This window comes from Cephus cinctus, unplaced genomic scaffold (genome assembly GCF_000341935.2).
Source record: "Cephus cinctus unplaced genomic scaffold, Ccin1 Ccin1_scaffold1038, whole genome shotgun sequence".
Classification (NCBI taxonomy): Eukaryota; Metazoa; Arthropoda; class Insecta; order Hymenoptera; family Cephidae; genus Cephus; species Cephus cinctus.
The window spans coordinates 46,113-66,098 of record NW_014333571.1 but is presented as its reverse complement, the minus strand read 5'-3'; the positions used below and the strand labels follow the sequence as shown (position 1 = coordinate 66,098).

Genomic DNA, 19,986 nt, shown 5'->3' with positions numbered 1-19,986 from the left:
TTTTTTACACGTAAGTGTTTTTTGGGGGATATCACAAGTTTTTGTTATTCAACGGGACATAGATGCTCTAAGCACTGAAATCTATATTTTCACAGATATAAAATGTAAATGCATTATGATGTCGCTAATCAGAAAAATGTATTGCGTCGTCGAAAATGTTTAATGGCATATAAATATAATTTGTAAGTCCCTTTTTTTTAGAAATGCATAAAGATATATATACAAATTTCTAAAGAAAATGCAGTGCAGAAAAATCTTCAGTGCATATAAGCGTCGGTAATGGTGTCCAGCTTGTTGAAGCCGTGTGGTAAACGTAAGAGAGGAGAGTGTGCTGGATTATTTACGTACCTCAGGCCGTGCGAACAACAGAGAGGATACTATTGTTTGAGCGAAGTGCAAAAGCGTCGCTCGTTGCAAACTTCAAATGCTAAAAAATGCGATGGACGTGCGAAGACGACGACAACGACAGAACTGAAATAAAATCATCTCGCTCGCCATTTCAATATGCCCTGATCTCGTACACAAATCGTATTGAACGTGATGGCAATCAATTCAGAACCCTCAATTCCTATAGTGAATGTATCAATAAATTTTTCTCATGTATAGCGGTTAATAAGATATTTCGTTCCAAACACAGGTATAAGAGTTGACTCAAGTAAAGAGTCTCTGCGAGCTGTGCCCTGTACAGCCGGTTGCCTGTACTTGGCGCGAGACTCGACCGAGTCTCTTGATTGATCGAAAGAAACATGTTGCGGCGGTGATAATATTTTTCAGGTAAATAATTAGATATTTATTGACTTTTTTATATACTATATTGCCTTCTCGTACTTACTGAGCAATGTTCTCTCCCTCTCTCCCACCCCCCTCCCGCCACGGTGCGCAGGATATCTGACTGATATGCTTGTCATTAAAATATTGTCTGTATTTACCGAGTGCCGAGTTTTAGAGCCATTTAGTGAATTTAAAATAATTCTGTGAGTGCATCTGTTTTATGCGATTAATAATCTTCAACTGTAATACTCTTTCATAAGTAGTATTTAATCGTGTTTTTGCCTAAACCGAATTTTTAGGTGGCCGACTTCGCTTATAGTGTTAGATCTTGTGGCACGCGTTGTTCTTCAGCTGTTTATTTACCTTGAACGCCGCAGTCGTATCTGACAGCTGATTGTCATGCCTAAGCCGTTGTGTGTAGTCTCAGCTTTGCTCTAATAGAAAAAACTGGTGACAGTGTTATCACTGGTTCCAAGTGCGCTCACAACTTTCATGCTACATGCATCAAGACTAAGATGTCGCTGGATACCTGAAAGGATGCTGCTACAGCTGGGAGAGATTACTGTCCTGCATGCCAAAATAGCAAGCAGAATGTCGATCATCTTGTGATTCTCCAGTCCATTAATGACCGCCTATCTCACGGTTACAAAAGTTGACTCACTGGTCGCTGATTTCGAAGAACTATACACTAAGTTTGACAAGTTAGCAGCGGAAAATACTACTTTTCAGAAGGAACTATACGAAATCAAGGGATCGGTAACAGCACTGAAGGAAGACGTCGATCGACTGGCGAAGGAAACAGCTGACCATAAGGGTCGTCTGAAGGACGTTGAGGACAAGCTTGCTGCTGGACCCTCTAGCGCATTGTCCCGTGCTGATCAAGCGGTGCTGCTTCGTGCCGCATATCGCGAGATGGCAAATCAACTTATCGTATCGGGTGTGCCAGAAAGTCTAAGTGGCAAAGAAGACATAAAGGGGCTGGTGCGAAAACTGGCGCGCGCCTTAGAAATTGAATTGGCACCGACGGACGTGGTAAAGGTGGAGCGCATAGGAGCTAAGAAAATAAAGAAAAAAACTTCAAATGGTGACACTAGTAGTACTAGTAGTTCTAATGCTGGTGGGTGGGTCATTCTTCTCGAACTTGGGTCCGCAAAGAGGTGCGACCAGATCTTAGTTGCTAAGAAGCCCTGCCCTGCCCTGCTCTCAGGGTATCAGATATTGGTACGTCTCTAGCCGATATGTAAACCGATGTCAGCCAGTGCAGCTACAACAGTTGAGGGATCGTATATCAAGGTGATTCCCGTCTCTCCAGCATAGATCTGTCTGGATTGCAGATACAGCAATCTTTGTCAGAGGCAAACCGGAGACTAGGCTCATCAAGGTATTGCCATCAACGAACCTAGAACAACTGTTTTTCTGACTCTTTTGGAGAATCACGACTACTATTGGTTCGCCTGTACGAGCAGCTTCTTCTGTACTTAATACTTGCTGTCTTAACGCCCAGTCTTTGCCAGCGCACATCGACGATTTTCAAGATTTCTTTCGTCTCAATCCGTATCACATCATTGCCGTTGTGGAGACTTGGCTTAATGAACACGTTGCAGATCGGCAAGTAGCGCTGCCATCGTATTCCTTGCTTCGTGTCGACGGTAGGGGACGTCATGGAGGAGGTGTCGCCCTTTACTTGCGTGAAGAACTTTGTGCGCGAATCGTCGCCTCGTCATCCTCGCTCAAAAATGAGGGAGTCCGTGAATTCCTTAGTGCTGAAGTATTTGCTGTATGCCGATGATCAGGTCATCTACCGAAGGACCAGAGAAACTAACGGAGGGCGATGCTACTTCTTAAGGACGATATTGCTAGAATTTCGAGCTGGTGTCGTGAAATTAACCTGCGACTGAACGTTGGTAAAACCAAGGCTATGGTAACCGGTAGTTCTAGATACGTTAACGCTATTAATCTCTCGGAACATCCTAGCTTCTTGTTAGATGGATAGCCGATTGCATTCGTATCTACTTTTCGTTACCTCGGCGTCACTCTGGACTGTACATTGTCATGGTCTGAACATGTCTCTCGGGTTAGTAGGAGTGCTGCGGGGGCATTGCATCGCATTCGTATGACTGCTAACGATTTAGAGCTTGCGTTTAAACGTCATCTTGTTGTCGCCCTAGTCTTTCCAATTTTCGACTACCGTTCTGCTGCGCTGACGAACCTATTCGATGGACTTGAGAAAAAGCTTCATGTATCACTGAATAACTGTGTGCGATTCTTACTGTGGCTACCGCGGCATCTTCACATCTCTCAACACTGGCGAAATCTCTATTAGCTAAAGTCGCGAAATCGACGTCGTCTTTTCATCGGCTCTTCTTCGCCGCTTTTATAAGGATTTACGCTTAGGTTCACCGAGTTTATTCACTGACCAATGTAGCAAGACGACGTGATACATCTCGTATGGACACGCTTCGTCCTCCTACAGCCCGCACTGTCTTTTTTCAGAAATCCTTTATAATAAGTGGAATCCAATTTTGGAATTCTCTGCCCTCAGAGATCACTGGGACTCACTTCACAGCCTATTCATAATTTTTACGCACTTGTATCGCAAAGTACTATTGTACCATTGAACAGTGATATCCAAGAAGGCGCATATTCTTAATATGCCATCCAAAAACTCCACGAGATATATTTCATTAAACGATTCCTTCGCGCTTGCCATAAATCTGAATAAATATATTTCAAGCTATTTGGGGTTATAGAATAAATTTATTCAATTGTTAATCCTTCGATCCCAATCCTCCAATTTTAAAATAAATGTAGACCAATGCCAAACTGTCGTAAGTCTGAGAAAAGTACAGTCATACTCCGAAGTTACGTCGAAATTGGATCCACAATAGATGACTAGTCAAATCAACGTAACTCGAGCGTACGATAGACGGGATCACTCGAAAAATAAATAAAAAGCAGCAGAGATATTATTTTTCGAATTCTGATGGCAATGAATTTACGGGCTATATCGTTATTGCTTTTAATAAGAAGCAATACGTCGCATCTTTACGGCTCCGTTATCGATTGCTGACTGACGACGAAGCGCAACTTGAATTCGCAGAGGTAGAGAATCCTTACCCGTTTGATCTTGGTCTCCTTTATAAGGCTTATGTAATTTGCATTCAAATTGCTGCGTTGTGGGAAAGAAACATATTGCAGAGTTGACAATATTTTACCAGACAAATATTTAGGTATTATTGATCTCCTGTACTACACGAATTGTTGTTTTCCCTTTTAAAATAAAAATAACACTATATTTCACGTGTCCGTATTGGATTATTTATTTAACTAGTGTAGACTGAGAAACATGAACTATATGCTTTTCCTTTGAAAATTCGCAATATCTTACATCGTTACTTGACGAAGAATATTCAGGTACGCTAAAGATGATTTTATCACCTGGAACAACAAATTGCAAATGCTGTTATTTAAATTTTTGATTGAAACGTAATCATGAAGCAACTAGAATAAATTAACATTATATAATGGAAAATCGCTATGTAATAACATTGTTTTTCATGCTTACTTGACAAAAACTGTTGTAAGACAAGTTTATCATTCTTCCAGCTGTCAGAAATACTGGACGATTTGAGATGATAATTAGTGCAATTAAATTACTGGCGTTTTTCCCTTCTAATCTGTACCACTCTGTCATATAAGCCGCCTGTCCGATTTGCATGCACTGTCGCATAAAACATATATTTTTGTATGTTATTCACTGATTAATGTTACCTAATGGAGAGATCTCTATATACCTGATTCGTTATAAGCTCTCCGATGTAACAAAACGCGAAGACATTGAACGTCAGTGATATTAATAAAAGAAAATACGCAATTAGGCCAACTGTTTCGCTCTCTGTCAGATCCTGTGATACAAAATATGCAAGCAAAATTTATTGAGTTTCATTGTAGCATGTAGATCCTGCGATTGCCCTACCGTCATGCAATAGTATCCAAGAAAGCACAAAATGAATGTACAACCAACCACCTCTATAAGAAAAATCTCATTAAAAATATTTTCCATTGTAGATATCAGCCTGCAAATGAAATCCGAAAACCTTCACTGAAAAGAAGCTGCACTAATTATACATACGGGTCATTCCATGTCAGATTTAAAACCAAACTTTTAATTTTCCTGAAAATTGTTTCCCTTGTTCTTGAGGGGGACAAAAATAACACGTACTTTTTTATTTCAATATAATATGAAGAATATTCGAAATATGGATTTTTTAATTTATCGACTCCAAAGAACCGATTGTTCTTTATATGTATCGTGCATCGTCCACTTTTCGACTAGAAGCAAAGCACTGCAAGGCAAAATGTCCAATAGAGTTCACTTTAAAGTCCCTGTTTTAATGGTCGAAAATTCGGTCGTTTAATAATTGTTACGCAACAATTTCTTAAACAATTTGTATTATTTCAAAAAGGGCATCTTCAAATTGAATAATGTTTCCTGTATTTTTTTATTATAGTACAGAGAATATTGTCTAAAAATTTGAAAGTGGACCGTTGAATATTGTTTGAAATAAAATTCATAATATGTGACCGCGCGGCCGAAGCACGGATTCGAGCGTGCTTGGACATTTTCGCATTTAAAGAAGAGCCGGTTTTTTGGAGTCGATAAATTAAAAAATCCATATTTCGAATATTCTTCATATTATATTGAAATAAAAAAGTACGTGTTGTTTCTTCCCCCTCAAGAACAAGGGAAACAATTTTCAGGAAAATTAAAAATTTAGTTTTAAATCTGACGTGGAATGACTCATATATAGTTGCTATTACTGTGAAAATTCTCACCTAAGAATCCGCAAGTGACGCACAACAACATTGGCCAGTCTCTGGTGTAAAGTTGATGATTTCTCTCTGTCGCCGTTTACGAAGTCTTCATCGAGAAATGGTCATTTACTGTAATTACAATACTGATTACATTTAATTATACATTGCAGAGCGATCAAAGTCTAGTTTATGGTAATATATGTATGTATTGTTGAAAAGTGCACTTACAAAACATTAGCGATAATATCTGATTGTAAGAAACATAACTCGGTGGCAGTGCTTGTTTTTTTTAAAGCATTTAACCATTATCTCTCAAACTTTCATCCAACAATATATTACCATAAACAAGACTTTGATCTCTTTGCAATATGAAAATTCTCACCTAAGAATCCGCAAGTGACGCACAACAACATTGGCCAGTCTCTGGTGTAAAGTTGATGATTTCTCTCTGTCGCCGTTTACGAAGTCTTCCAAAAGTCTCATCAAAACTTGACACTGACCATAAACATGCATTGCAAATACGACAGCCAAGCTGCAGACTCCGGATGTCGTGGAATATCTGACAATGTTGCACAAGATCTGAGCACTAAATACGATTTCGTATGTAGGACTGACCTGGGGATCGAAGAAAAAGAAATAACAGGGGTACGGGAGCACCCTTATCGTAACGTTAGAACTCGATACAGATTTGGATGCTGTCAGTGGCAGAAGCATGGTATAAGAACAACCACCACCGTACATGAGGAGTGCAGCACCAACAGTGAATATCCGAGCAATCTTTGCACTGTCAATCATGATCTCACGATCCTCAGTCGTATTAACGTTGCGCCAGTCTGCGACAACATGATCGACGCATATTTTTATATTTTTAGCACGAACGACGAAGACGAAATATTTCACGATAACCATTACGCAGAAACCGAGAGGTCCGATCATTTTTAACTTCACTTTGGGATCCTTCTGTACGAGGATCGTATGCAGACAGGCTGGGATTATTACAAATGCCAGGAAGATGAAGCAGCTTGTTCGTATAAATTTAAATTGGATTTTCTTGAGTGCTGATACATGTGACGATAGTGGCCATAATGAAATTGGGTTCAACAGCCATCGATTCAATTTTAAGGCATACTCTGTGTCGTTCTTGAAATTCTTATTTTGTTCCCTCTGTACTTTATTTTCTGTGCTTAAAATCCTTTTGCGCAATTCTATTTCCACCATTGTTGTTTCGCAGCTGAATCTTAACTGGAGATCAAAGGCTCATAGCTTATGGGAGTTGGATGAGCAATTCCGACCTGGCCATGCGCATTGGACATTGTTCATATTTTATGATTGTCTATTCCGTGATCTATAAAGGGGTGTCGACTTGCATAATACATTTCTTTGTTCACTGAATATGGAATGATGCGTTTGTCCAATCGATTAAATTGAATATTTGTTAGTTCATAGAATTAATGTATTTGATGCCTCCATCATACCTTGTCTATACTATAAATTCAGCATTAGATAATTACATATATCTGTCATGTAACATTTGTATTCTTATTGGCTTTGTTAAATGCCTTAGACGAATATTTAAAATAATTAGTAATAATATTAATCCTCTTTTACTTGTGATCGAATAGTGGTCTGTCAATGGATTTGGTTAATTTTAAAGTCAATTAAAAAATCAAGTATGCGTAATGGTAAGGGCCTTAATGTTTTGAGAGATCAGAATTGCACGATTTCTTTACGTATAATTTTTATCGCAGTTGAAATATTGTTTACACCTAAATGGAAAAGAGTCGCTGTATGTTATATTTTAATTCCGTTTTTTACACGCGGCAAATAAACAAACCAAGACACTTTATAACTTTTATTGACAAGAATACGCTTTTCGTTGCTTGCTTAAGGGCTCACATACCCCTGACATTTTCAAAAAATTGATTTTTTTACAGATTTTTATGTGGGTATGTGAGCCCTTAAGCGTGCACGCAGATGGTCTGCGTTATAAGTTTGAAAAATAGATAACGAACTTTTTTTTATCAACCCGGCCTTACACACCGTCCCTATTCTGCCCAACGGTTCGCTAATCCCTCGCGACGCGGTTCGCGGCCCTACTAAGCACGGTGGACGAATCTCTTCCCTGACGGAGATCTTCGCAGGGCAGCGTACTGAACGCCTGGACCACCGATCTCCGCTCGGACTCCGTGAGGATGACTATCCCGGCTCTTCTTCGAGGGCAAAACGTGCAATAACAAGAGCCACTCTCTGTGGTCCAGTTCACTCACCAGAGAAGCGGCTTATAATTAAAAAAAAAAACCAATTGTGGGCCGATTCGGGGTGAGGGGTTCCTTTTCGGCTGGTGCCACTGGTTGGTCTCGCTTCCGTTCCTTACACCCAACCACCTCACACACCTCATAGTCGCCCGGTCCCTTGTGCCCGTAAAAAGTCCAAAATCGAGTCCAAAAAAAACAAGCCGTTTCATTCACCAGAGTTAACCAAAATTTAAGTACGCCGAGTCGTCAACGAAAAAACCAGAAAAAACACAGTATCGCTCTCGAAAATTTGCACACGTGCGTAATCATCCGTTGCCGGAAAGAGATTGAATTCAGCAAATCCGAAGATTGCCTATCCTATTGTTAACGGTTCGACGAATTTAGCCAAAGGAATTCCCGCCTTTCGGGAATACCTTGCCCCTTATCCGCGTTTGCCTAGCGGGTGGTCCAAAACAAAAATACCCCTCTCCCGCGGTACCTTCCCTTCCAGGTCACGCGCCGGGACGATCAGGTTTCTAGCTGGCGGATAGCGGATGATCGGCGGCCTCATCGTCGTAGGATATTCGTCCTCTTGTCTCGCCATCCGATCCGCCTTGCCGCCACCGGTGGCCAGACTTCCTCCCGATCCCATCGCGCGACCCTTCGACGCAGACCCTTGAGTTTACCCTTAACGTAACGCGGCGTGCCCAAGCCGGGCTCATGACGCCACGTTACAACCCGTTCAGACGCTACAGTGTCGCCACCGTTCAGTACCGTCCACAGTCTTACATACAAGCTTGAAACTCTGGTGGTGGGGGTGGGTCGCTTAGTGAAGCAGTTCCGAATAGCCGCATAGAGTCGCTGGGATCGGGTAATCGTATGGACGAGGGACGCGGGGGGCCAGGAGGACCACTCCATCTCTGTCCTATTCACGGTCTTGGTAGTCTTCTTAAAGAAGCATCTTTCATTTCGCCTCATGACCACAAAAGGCGTTGCGATCAAGTGATCCATACCTATTTCTCTCTCCCACAGCCGATTGTAGAGTGAGATAGATAAGGGGTAACTAGAGAGTCCCTCTAGTAAGAGTCCGGCCAACGGTGGGGCTTGTTAGTGATTGGCTCCGCCATATTATGGGCTCTTTCCGGAATAGAATGGTGTGTGTGAATACGTATATGGGAGAGATTCGCATTGTGTACTGTGGGTAGTGTTAAGCCCTGTACGGCGGGTTGCCTGTACTTGGCGCGAGACTCGACCGAGTCTTGCGCAATGTCATAGTGGCGCCAAACAAGCCCTTAATATGGCGTTCCTTCCGGGTGTTGGCCGGACTCTTACTAGACGGACTCTAGGGGTAACTCGATCACAGCGACGCTGTTTGAAACTAAATTCAACCTCAGTAACCGGCCATACCCCTACCACTGAAATTCGAGGAAGTTTCAAGACCTGTATAGTGTAAGACCGTGGTACCGTCCTTCCTTCCTTCCTTCCTTTCCTTGTGGCTCCTTGTGGCTGTATCCCCAATGGGGGACATGTGCCAGTAACTGGTCCTAATAATCAAGGTTGGAAGTTCGACAATAGATGGCGATGTACCTTGCGACACGGGCCTTATTCAACTCTGCGTGAGGGACCTACAAAGTTTATACACCGAATCCGAACAGTGTTGGGCGAAATCCGTATAAATACTCACTTAAGTTTTCATGTGAAAACCCATTGGTGAATGCCGCTGGAAGCTGGGCACGAACCTCCAACCTTTCGGTCGTGAATCCGCTACCCTATCAACTGGGCTACGGCCGCCCCCTACCGTGGTACCGTCCGTTCAGTGAAAATATCGTCGCAGATCACTGTCCGGGCATGGATACTGACACGGACGGTAAAACACTGGAACGGACACTGAAATATGAGAACAGTCTTACTTAGAACTATGAAATAATTTTTTACGTCAGTGGACGGACATGCACCGTACGAATACGGCATTGAAATGTGCGAATCGGCCTTAAATCTAGTAAGGAACTAAAAGGAACTGGCCCAAATTTATCATTGATATTCAACACCAATCGTATAATGCAGCTGGTTTATCAAAGATTTTTATAATTCATTCAGAAATTAAGGTAGTTATCGCGGAGTACCTATTTTCTTAGGAAATTGTTGAAACTTTAGCTATTTATTATGCGATGCTTCTTGAATACATGTGTTAAGTTTCAAAATTATTAATCACCTGTAACCCGAGAAAATCATGGAAAAAAGAACTATGTCACGCGAAAGTCGAATTACATTTTCGATCAAAGTAAATAAATTTTTCTTACCGTCTTGTTAGTAAATTTGAAAGAAAGAAATATATTTAACGGCACACCTAGCAATTTTGGAAGCCACCGACCATCTAGTTTTGGAGATAAAGAATTGTAAAGACCGTCATATATTCTTCTCGCGTAAACAGATCTGAACGATATGGCAATACTGTACGCCGTAACGAGCTTTTCAAATTAATGTACGACAGTTTGTGTAAAATTTAAAATTTTCAAACGATTCGCGTACTATTAAAAAGAAATAGATAAATAAACATTTCCACCAAGCTCCGACACCTCGACAATACGTCGTCGAACATACAAGTGATTTTTCTCAGGTTCTTCAATTTCGACTTCTCTTGCCTCGACGGCTGCAGCTTTCTTCTTCGCATCATTTATGCTCTGTACGGCTTTTATTTTCTTTACCATCACACTTTTCTTTACAAATCTTCCTTTAAATCCCAATCCCACGTACGCTGCCTTAATACGACCTCACGACTTCAAAGATGCAAAATACATTGATGGGGATCACAGGGTTAATTTATTGAAAAAGCTTTCTTAAATAAGCCAAACTCAAAGGTCCGATCATGTTTAACTTCACGTTGCGATCCGTTTGTACGAGGTAAGTGTGCAGACTGGTTAAGATCATTAAACACGGCAGGAAGATCCAACAATTTGCTGTCATATAATAGTTTTTATATAAAATAGATGTTTGTAGGTGTTGATATACGTGACGACAGCGGCCATATTTCGATTAGTTTCAACAGCCTGCGATTAAATTTCAAGGCATACTCTATGTGACCCTTCTTATGTTGCTCTGGTTCTACTTTCTCTTTTGTGCTTAAAACCCTTTTGCATGATTCTATGTTCACCATTGTTGTTTGGCAGCGGAATCTTAACTGGAAATTAAATGGTTATAGGTTATAGGAGTTCCATAAGCATTTTCGATCTGCGCATGCGCATTGGACATTGCTCGTATTTCATGTTTATCGTTTCATTGGAGTATTATTATTATTGTGTACGTGGATTTGCATATTCTTGCAACTTCTTCAATTATTTCTTTTATATTTTATTTATTTAACCCTTTTTGCATTATACAAAATTGAGTGATGATTATATATAAAGTAAATTACATAAAAATAGTATAGTAGGGTGTCACTGATTTCAAAAAAACGAGGGGGCCCACCCCCTCTATATACGCCTGTTTTCGTACATCGTTGAAGATCGCAATGCGCAATGCGCAATGTATTTCCATGAGGGTCCGAGTGGACGGTGCAGCGGCAGGGGGACATGCAAGAGGGGGGAGGTGAAAGTATGTAAAAAACTTGAAAAAAGTAAAGCAAAACTATTAAAAGAAGTAAAATTGTTAAAAAAAACTAATATTGAAATAAATGACGCTCTGCTCTATTGGGTACAACTAGTTAACGAATGAATTTGTATTAACAATTTTACATAGCCTCAGACGATAAGTGTAACAGGGGGTATATTTATTGTTATAAAATAAGGCCTCATGGATGCATAGATTTAATTTCTGTAAGGTATAGGTTAACTTACAAATTGTCTATTTTTTAAAATTCATTGTTATTGTAGACCACTTTGCAGCTATGTTAAATATAAATCTGTTCACTCAGATTGCAACGTTTCGACCCATGGTTTGGCGTCCTCTTCAGGCGAGTTTATTTAAAAATGATGTTAAAAAGAAATCATAATATTTTCCACAGTCTATTATATACTCACAAATGATAATGTTCCACGTGAGCGCAGATAAAGCTACAACCGGGAGCTGTAGTACATTCGGTACAGGAGCTTCCGATGACAATGGTGTAGTGGAAACTGGTAATCATTTCATACGTTGCATTTACTTACCATATGCGGAAGGATTATTACAACGTTTATCCAAACTCTTCAAAGAGTATAATATAAAGATCATACATAGGAATGCAAACAGTCTGAAAGCAATATGTTGGTATCACTAAAGATAAAATTAGCTTGTTCGGCAGATCTAATGTCATATATCAAAGACCATGCAAGAAATGCGAAAAATGTTACTTAGGCCATACGGGTAGATTATTTAAAAAATGTATCACCGAACATAAGCATGATGATGAGGCCTTTAAATTCGATAATGGAAATTTAAAAGTAACCAAAAAAAAGTAACGACCAGAGGTAATATTCGCTGCTCATTTAAGGTGTTGCACACCCCTTGCTATTCCAGCGTGATATTCCCTGAAATGCTTACGGATGAGTAATAAAAGTTTAATCCACGAGAAAATTCGGATTTGCGATACATTGTTAGAAATAAATGAGTAAGCTTCAATAAATGATTAGTGTTTACAGTGTTTGCTTGGTTGAGCAAATGAGAAATTCGGTATAGAGATTTTAATATTGAGTTACAAAATCTGACTATGTGTGTACGTAATAAGTTAATAACGAATCCGTACATAGGGCTCATGACGAATATCAAACTGGATCTAATATTCTAACGGTGAAAGTCACGAGTGACAATGTACAGTCCAATCTTTTGCGCGTGAAACTAATCGATTTTCTGAGCGCTATTACCATGACTTTGACTACTTATATAGTCAACTTTCGCTGATGCTCTTAGGTATTTCTAGGACCTTAGGAATCAAGTCAACTAAACAACTTGGCAGGTGACACGGACAATGCACTGGGTAACGTGTTGAGTCTGCAATTCCAGTGAGGCTACTGACTGCTGGCTATGGTATACTGTTTCAGAAATGATAACCAATGCTATACGTAACACGGCGTTAGCTTTACATAGAATGGATATAGGTCACAATTTCAATTTTGATTGTATAAGAATATTAAACAATGAAAAAGACTATCACAGAAGGTGCATCCTTGATATGATAAAAATGTCTAGTACTGATAATACGGTGAGATTTTGAAGTGACGTAGAAAACTTGAGTGCTGTTTATCAAAATTTTCTTAAAAAATGATTATAAACAAAATTTGAGATATTACAACTTTACAATTTCTCGATTAGGTTTATATTTCTGATTTCAATACCCTTTGTATGTGTGTATTTAAAACGTCTGTAATTTCACTGTGTCTGTCCCAAAGCAACATGTGTATCTTACTAGTCCTTGACTATAGACGAAATCTTCACACAGCAAACATATAATTCTTAAATTAATTATGCTTCTCCCGTACCGAATATTGCACAGCTCCCTGATTTAGCTTTATCTCCCCTATAGGTCACCTGGAATATTATCATTTGTGAGTATACAATAGAATGCGTAAACTATTATGTTCTATTTAAATGTGTAGTTTGTATCTAGTTTTGCATTTTTTCTCATTTCATAGATTTCTTGTTAAAATTATTTTTAACTAAACATGCCTGAAGAGAACCTCAAACCAAGGGTCGAATCGTTGCAATCTAAGTGAACAGATTTTTATTTAACCTGGCTGTAAAGTTTTCAACGCCTACAAAAAAGAATTAGTTATTAATATCCAGCCGACAATTCTTAACTTAACATGGTTTTTTTTTAAGTTTTAAAGCTTAAATATCTCTTCTACGACGTCACTCATATAAGGTTAATATACATTGTATAAGGTGTAAAGTGTCAGGGTAACATATGTATATGAACAATATCTGATCATATATCATTATCTAAAGAAAAATACTTATTAATTGAAGAAGTCGAGTGGTTTAGAACGACAATAACGAATCTTTTTGCATTTGTGAAAATTCCTCAAGCATTCCATCGACGAGATCCTTTAGGAGAAATACCAAAATGGCACGGTGTATACAATAAATAAACTGCTGTTAAATTTAAAATATCAAAAGCCACTTGGAACATTACACTATTTAATAAAATAATCAATACGAGATATGATTTCATAGAAAAAATTATTTGATATCTTATGTACTATGATCTGTTGAAAATTCAAATTTTGTTATAAATGCATTCCAAGGATTTGCCTAAAACAGCGTATGCGCCAGTTGCAATGGAAAATACAAAAATTATGAATGACTAATGCTAGTAATCTGATGGAATAGAGCATAGATAAACTTAGTGAATAGTGCTGATTTAATTAAACGTAAGAACTCTGGAGAAAATCAATCAGATATTATTTTTTTACTGATAATCGCGAACGCTTTTTTTTGTTGACAAAGATATCGAGGAGACGCATGGCGACTTTCAAGATTGTTGCAGGAAGCGATCCAAACAGTACATAGGAAACATTTCCAACATAGACTTCTGCATACTGGCTGACCTCCTCCTGGCAAAAACTGATCAACTAATTTTCAACAATGACGTCTATACATAAAGGTAAAATTAAAAAATATACTACAGTTATAATATATACAAAATATATATAAATATTACAATACAGTTTCTCTGTTATAAAACTATTATAGACTTCTAATGAATTCTTAGTCTCTTAATTCTTAATGTTTTATAAACGCGATACATATAGCATATAATTAAAAATTAGTATATAAAAATATTAAACGTATAATTTTATTAAAATTCGTATACTGACTATTTATAGATACGAGAAACATTAATAGTCATTAACCCGGCGCTGTCTACGTTGGATCACAGAGGTCCAGAGCATTTTCAAATGTGGATATATTATTCATATATACTACTCCTAAAATAGTTTCTAAATACAATAATTCCCAGTCGAGCCCTTAATATTTTAATTACATGGAATAAATTCAAAGATCTCTAGTTGCGCCTCCCAGACTCACGTAGACGAGGGTGTTTATTTATAAGTAGTTAAAATATTTTCTTTAAATTTCAACTTATTATTACAACTGTTGCAGATGCGCTATGGACCATGCAGAAAGGTACACTGACAATGTTTCTAGCAGAAGTTGTTGGCACCGCAGTCCTAATTTTTCTAGGATGTATGGGCAGCGTTGGAACATTGGCACTGGAACCACCTAAGCCATTGCAAACCGCTTTAACTTTTGGTCTAACAGTCAATCTTATAATTATGGCGAGTAGAGAATTTATATACAACTAAAAAATCCAATCTAAATTGCTCATCATATATTTATGTTTAGATGCTTGGGCATGTAAGCGGGGCTCATTTAAATCCAGCTGTAACAATTGGTGCCGTGATAGTTGGAGTAAAAACAGTACCAACTGGTATAATATATATTATAGGCCAATTTATAGGCGCTACATTAGGCTACGGAACGCTTAAGGTATTATTATTATTAACATTTCTAATAATTATCATTAATAAATATATAAAATTCATTAAAGCACTTAAAATTTATTCTAACAGATGGTAACGCCTGATGAGCTTTTGAATGACGGTTTAAATTCTACAACAAGTTTCTGCGTTACAGCGGTACATCCAGGAATTAGTGTGATGCAAGGTATTCTAATCGAAGTCTTATGCACTGCAATTATTTTATGTACAGCCTGTGCTACCTGGGACCCAAGATGCGCTCATACTACAGACTCGACTGCGCTTAGATTTGGATTTTCTGTAGCTGGAATATCTTTTGCGGCTGTGAGTATCTGTCATTGATTTGTTATTGTTCGATATTGTTAAAATTATTTGGTACGGGGAATCGATACTCAATCGATTTGGAATGGAATTGACCAGTTAAACCTTTCTAGAAGTGCATGAGGTAGATAAGGGACATTGAATATGATAATAAATAATATAATTTAATAGATTATAGAATATATATATTACCTGAAGTATAAGAGTGCTTTTCAAATTATTGGATATTCTGTGAAAAAGACTCTCGATAGTGGATATGTCGTTTTTAAAAATGCATAAAACTTTTCTAGGCTCCATATACCGGCTGTAGTATGAATCCTGCAAGAACGTTTGCTCCAGCATTTTGGAATAATGAGTGGACCAATCAATGGGTACGTCTAAAAAAATTGTTACGATTGACATGAGTGAATATTACTAGAGATTTTCTTTACTGAGAATATATAGTGAAGTATTGAACTTGAATAACGCTGCATTAGTCACGACGAAGTTCAAGTATGACTATTGGATTGATTATTATGAAAAATGAGATCACTCTCATCGCAAGAAAATTACAAGTACTTATCGATGAGTTTGCGTTAACTTCATTACATGGTATTGATACCAATAATTTTTATTCGATTATCTGATTTAATTAGCCGGTAGCTGATTTTCTGATTACGATGAAAAATTATTATTGCACTATTCACGGAAAACTTAACTACTCAAATTATACGCCCTTGACGATATAACTATCTTAAGGGTCAGTTCGATTAGCTTGCCATAGCATAGATTAATGTGAAAAATGGCAAATTTTATGAAATGGAAAATTATCAGAATTGTTGAGTTTAATTAATAGAGCAAAACAGTACATACATATGTGGAAATTATAATAATCAAGAAAATTGTCACTGAAAACAGATTTGAAAATATTCTCAGAAAAATATTAGTGAGGGAGCACTGTAATACAAAATTCCCAACCCCCTAATGATTTAAATAATTTTAATGCTTTTGATCAATATCAATTTTTTATCTAATATTTTTATTATATTTATAGATATACTGGGTTGGTCCTATTTTGGGAGCATTACTTGGTACATATACGTATCAAGTACTATTCAGGGAACCTGCAAAATTGGAACAACACTCAAGATCCGTTTCTGTGACAGAAACGAGAAATGGCAACATGTCATCTCGCAATCTTGAAGACGTATTATAAAATAATTGTCTCGTATATATATGTATATATACCTTAAGTTCTTATTAGTATATAATACCATTCAGCTTCTCAACATTTCTACCAGCGAGGATGTCTAAAGTCTTGAAAGACATAAGATACAACAACAAGTTGTATATTTATTTAACACGCATGCATAGTAGTATTAAAAGCACGGTTACAAACATTGAAATTCGAACTGATTATACTGCCCAACGAGATAGCGCATGAGGAGTCGATCTTCGTCGGCAGCACGCACCATGTTTTGGAATAAATTGTTATCGTCTTTCAAGACTTTAGACATCCTCGCTGGTAGAAATGTTGAGAAGCTGTTTTCGATGTCGACGATTAATCTCATTCCGTATTTTATTTGGATCTTCCGAATACAACTGATCTTGTATTCCTTTTGAACCTCAAGTTCTGACAACTCTTTCGTTGGAAGTTATGCTTCCAAACGACCCACTTTGTTCATATTTGGGATGTCCATTCCGTTCAATTATTATGGAGTTTCTTCAAATTTATTAGCTTCGATCAACTGTTTCACTTCCCCGATATCCCTTAATAGTAACTGTAATCGAACTCTGAGCTCGCGTTGTTTCCTCTTATTCGGCATCGGCCGAATTGTCGCAGCAAACTGTTGAAGGTACGTTCTGCTCCTCCTTCTATAGGAAACTCTTAAGGACTAAAATGGGGTTGTGGGAGGTTTCGCAAATTTCTAGGAATCGAATCGTCTACAGAAATTCCTGGAATCGATGTCAAGGTCCATGCATCTTCCGGAGTATTCGGACGAACCTTAGCCCTCCTCCGACGACGACGATGACGAAGTTAAGTCGCGCGCGCTTACGAGTAATTTGACACCTCGGGGGGATGAGGAACTGCATTCTCGACGCACGACTCTGCGAGATGACGTTCGGTATTGCGCATTCGGACAACCGATACATAGACTTTTCTGGAATAACTTTGAACTCGCCGCTGCACGAATCTGCATGAGGCTGGGGGATGGGGATTTCGCGAAGCTTCTCAGTGGGATGAGGAGGCTGACGCGCTACCACTGCGAGATAACGTTCGAGGTCAAGTCGCCTGCAAGTCTTGTGGAATTGCACTACATCTTGGAGATTGCTTCGCTTCGTATCATCTAAAAAATAAATATAAAGTACATAGCAAAACATAATTAAATAAATACTTTAACACAAAACATCTTGTAGTTATCTACATATGTATATCTTCATAATTTGCCGATGATATTTGTAAAACTTGACGATTTTTATCTCTCAAGGTCCTCGCAACACATTCGGCGCCGAGCGACATGTTGTTAATCAGTTCTTTCGGCGCGAACCGAAAAAATGTTGATCAGACATGTGGACGGCATAGTGTTAATTATAAATTATTATTATTTTCACCCCATATCGCTTTTATGCGCTAACATAATATTTGAACACCAATTTGTATAGTTCTAAAGACTATTTATTTTCCTTAAGGTACAAATATAACGGTTTTAACGAGCCAAATATCTACAATTATTATTATAACTAGTAGGAATGCGTTGTAAAATAATTGTAACTAATACGTTGATTTAAATTACTATACAGATACTTGTAGTACGGTAACCGAAACGCGTAACTGCGTGCGCAAAGTTATACCTACAATATTAAGGTTGTAACTGTTAAAGTGGTAATAACTTTTATATTGATGGTCATAATATTAACTTATAATAATGTACATTAGCATGGTACAGTAATTATATGTATAGTAACTAATAATGCATAACTAGTAAACAATACATATCTGTATGATATAAATATTTAAATTCAATATGACTAGATGGCGCATTTTGTAGCTTACACGCAAGCGGTTGAGGAAGAGGTTGACTACTATACCATTAGAGAGTGTAGACTCAGTACAAAATCTTTATTTCCTTCTGCAGGTAAGTGTTATATGTGTTTAATAGAGACTCTTTACTCGAGTCAACTCTTTATCCCCCAAAAAACACTTACGTGTAAAAAACTACGCCAAGTACAGGATTGCTGTGAATTCCTCTAACATAAAGTATTGATATCATATTATTGAGGCCAAGTACATAAGTCACTACATGTTTTCCTATTTTATGATCTAGCACTGGCCCATCATTTTAATTATATTTTCAATGTTTCCTATAACGTTTTCGCTACTCTTTTATGTTACTGCTGCTTCCCGTATTTAATTATGATTTAATGGTGATTTAATAATTAATAAAACTTTAGGTGATTCCTTATCGAGTACTACTTGATGGGTCCGTGCCAGGAATTCCAAAGTACTTACTTTGCACGTGGTCATAGTATTCTAATGCTGTATGTTTGTTATTAAGCTTTTACCGTGTTTATTTTTGACGAGTTATTGTTAATATGCTTTCTGTAGAAAATTGGTACTGGTTTTGTACCAAATTTGTATCAAGAAATGCACGGACCCGCCAAGTAGTACTCGATAAGGAATCATCTAAAGTTTTATTAATTATTAAATCACCATTCAATCGTAATTAAACACGGGAAGCAGTAGTAACATAGAAGAGTAGCGAAAACGTTATAGGAAATATTGAAAATATAATTAAAATGATGGGCCAGTGCTAGATCATATAATAGGAAACCATGTAGTGACTTATGTACTTGGCCTCAATAATATGATATCAATACTTTTTGTTAGAGGAATTCACAGCAATCCTGTACTTGGCGTAGTTTTTTACACGTAAGTGTTTTTTGGGGGATTTATTTGACGGTTGACGAATGAACAGGATGAGCACAGGATTACTTGGCTGATTTCTTCGTTTGCAACTTACGATAAGAAGTTCGGAAAATACTGACGAGAATGCCATCTCTAGGCAAAATAACAAAATAGTAAATAGAATTTCGCTCCGTCGGTAAGATTACATTACAATACACTATTAAAAATTGTACTGTTACGTATTATCCATATGTACCTAGTGAGGGTTAACTCTTTACGGTCCGTAATTATTTTTATTGGAACTAATAGAATAAAATGGTTGTCCAGTCACACTGGGCATAGGACCGCAGAGGGTTATAACTATAATTTATTTGGAAACCTCCAGTATTTCGGAATAGCGTACGTGTATCATAGCATGATGCACTAGCTGTTAGGTGAGTCCACGTGGAAAATGAATGGAGACCTATGATCATTAGGGTAACTAGTATGGTTGGGGTGACTAGTG

General features: G+C 38.0%; 2 protein-coding genes across 5 annotated transcripts; one reads left to right on the top strand and one right to left on the bottom strand.

The window, feature by feature from the left end:
* The first annotated feature begins 670 nt into the window (after nucleotides 1-670).
* On the top strand, nucleotides 671-17,982 carry LOC107271747 (aquaporin AQPAe.a). 3 transcript variants are annotated; one of them, XM_015748126.2, is made up of 7 exons: nucleotides 671-774; nucleotides 14,241-14,397; nucleotides 14,898-15,073; nucleotides 15,141-15,284; nucleotides 15,368-15,598; nucleotides 15,886-15,966; nucleotides 16,629-17,982. In XM_015748126.2, exons 2-7 carry the CDS (start codon nucleotides 14,379-14,381, stop codon nucleotides 16,788-16,790), a joined length of 813 nt encoding a protein of 270 aa, XP_015603612.1. In that variant the 5' UTR covers nucleotides 671-774; nucleotides 14,241-14,378; the 3' UTR covers nucleotides 16,791-17,982. The 3 variants fall into 3 exon arrangements, with proteins under 3 accessions (XP_015603612.1, XP_024944778.1, XP_024944777.1); XM_025089010.1 differs by lacking the exon at nucleotides 671-774 and adding an exon at nucleotides 14,621-14,675 and having other exon boundaries at nucleotides 14,003-14,397; XM_025089009.1 differs by lacking the exon at nucleotides 671-774 and adding an exon at nucleotides 14,621-14,694 and having other exon boundaries at nucleotides 14,003-14,397.
* Nucleotides 4,067-6,842, bottom strand: LOC107271746 (odorant receptor 4). 2 transcript variants are annotated; one of them, XM_015748123.2, is made up of 6 exons: nucleotides 6,029-6,842; nucleotides 5,608-5,667; nucleotides 4,748-4,847; nucleotides 4,566-4,676; nucleotides 4,337-4,492; nucleotides 4,067-4,209 (listed from the first exon to the last, which is right to left on the bottom strand). In XM_015748123.2, the coding sequence occupies exons 1-6, from the start codon at nucleotides 6,802-6,804 to the stop codon at nucleotides 4,156-4,158; spliced, it is 1,257 nt and encodes a 418-aa protein (XP_015603609.1). In that variant the 5' UTR covers nucleotides 6,805-6,842; the 3' UTR covers nucleotides 4,067-4,155. The 2 variants fall into 2 exon arrangements, with proteins under 2 accessions (XP_015603609.1, XP_015603611.1); XM_015748125.2 differs by lacking the exon at nucleotides 5,608-5,667 and having other exon boundaries at nucleotides 5,969-6,842.
* Nucleotides 17,983-19,986: the final 2,004 nt, after the last annotated feature.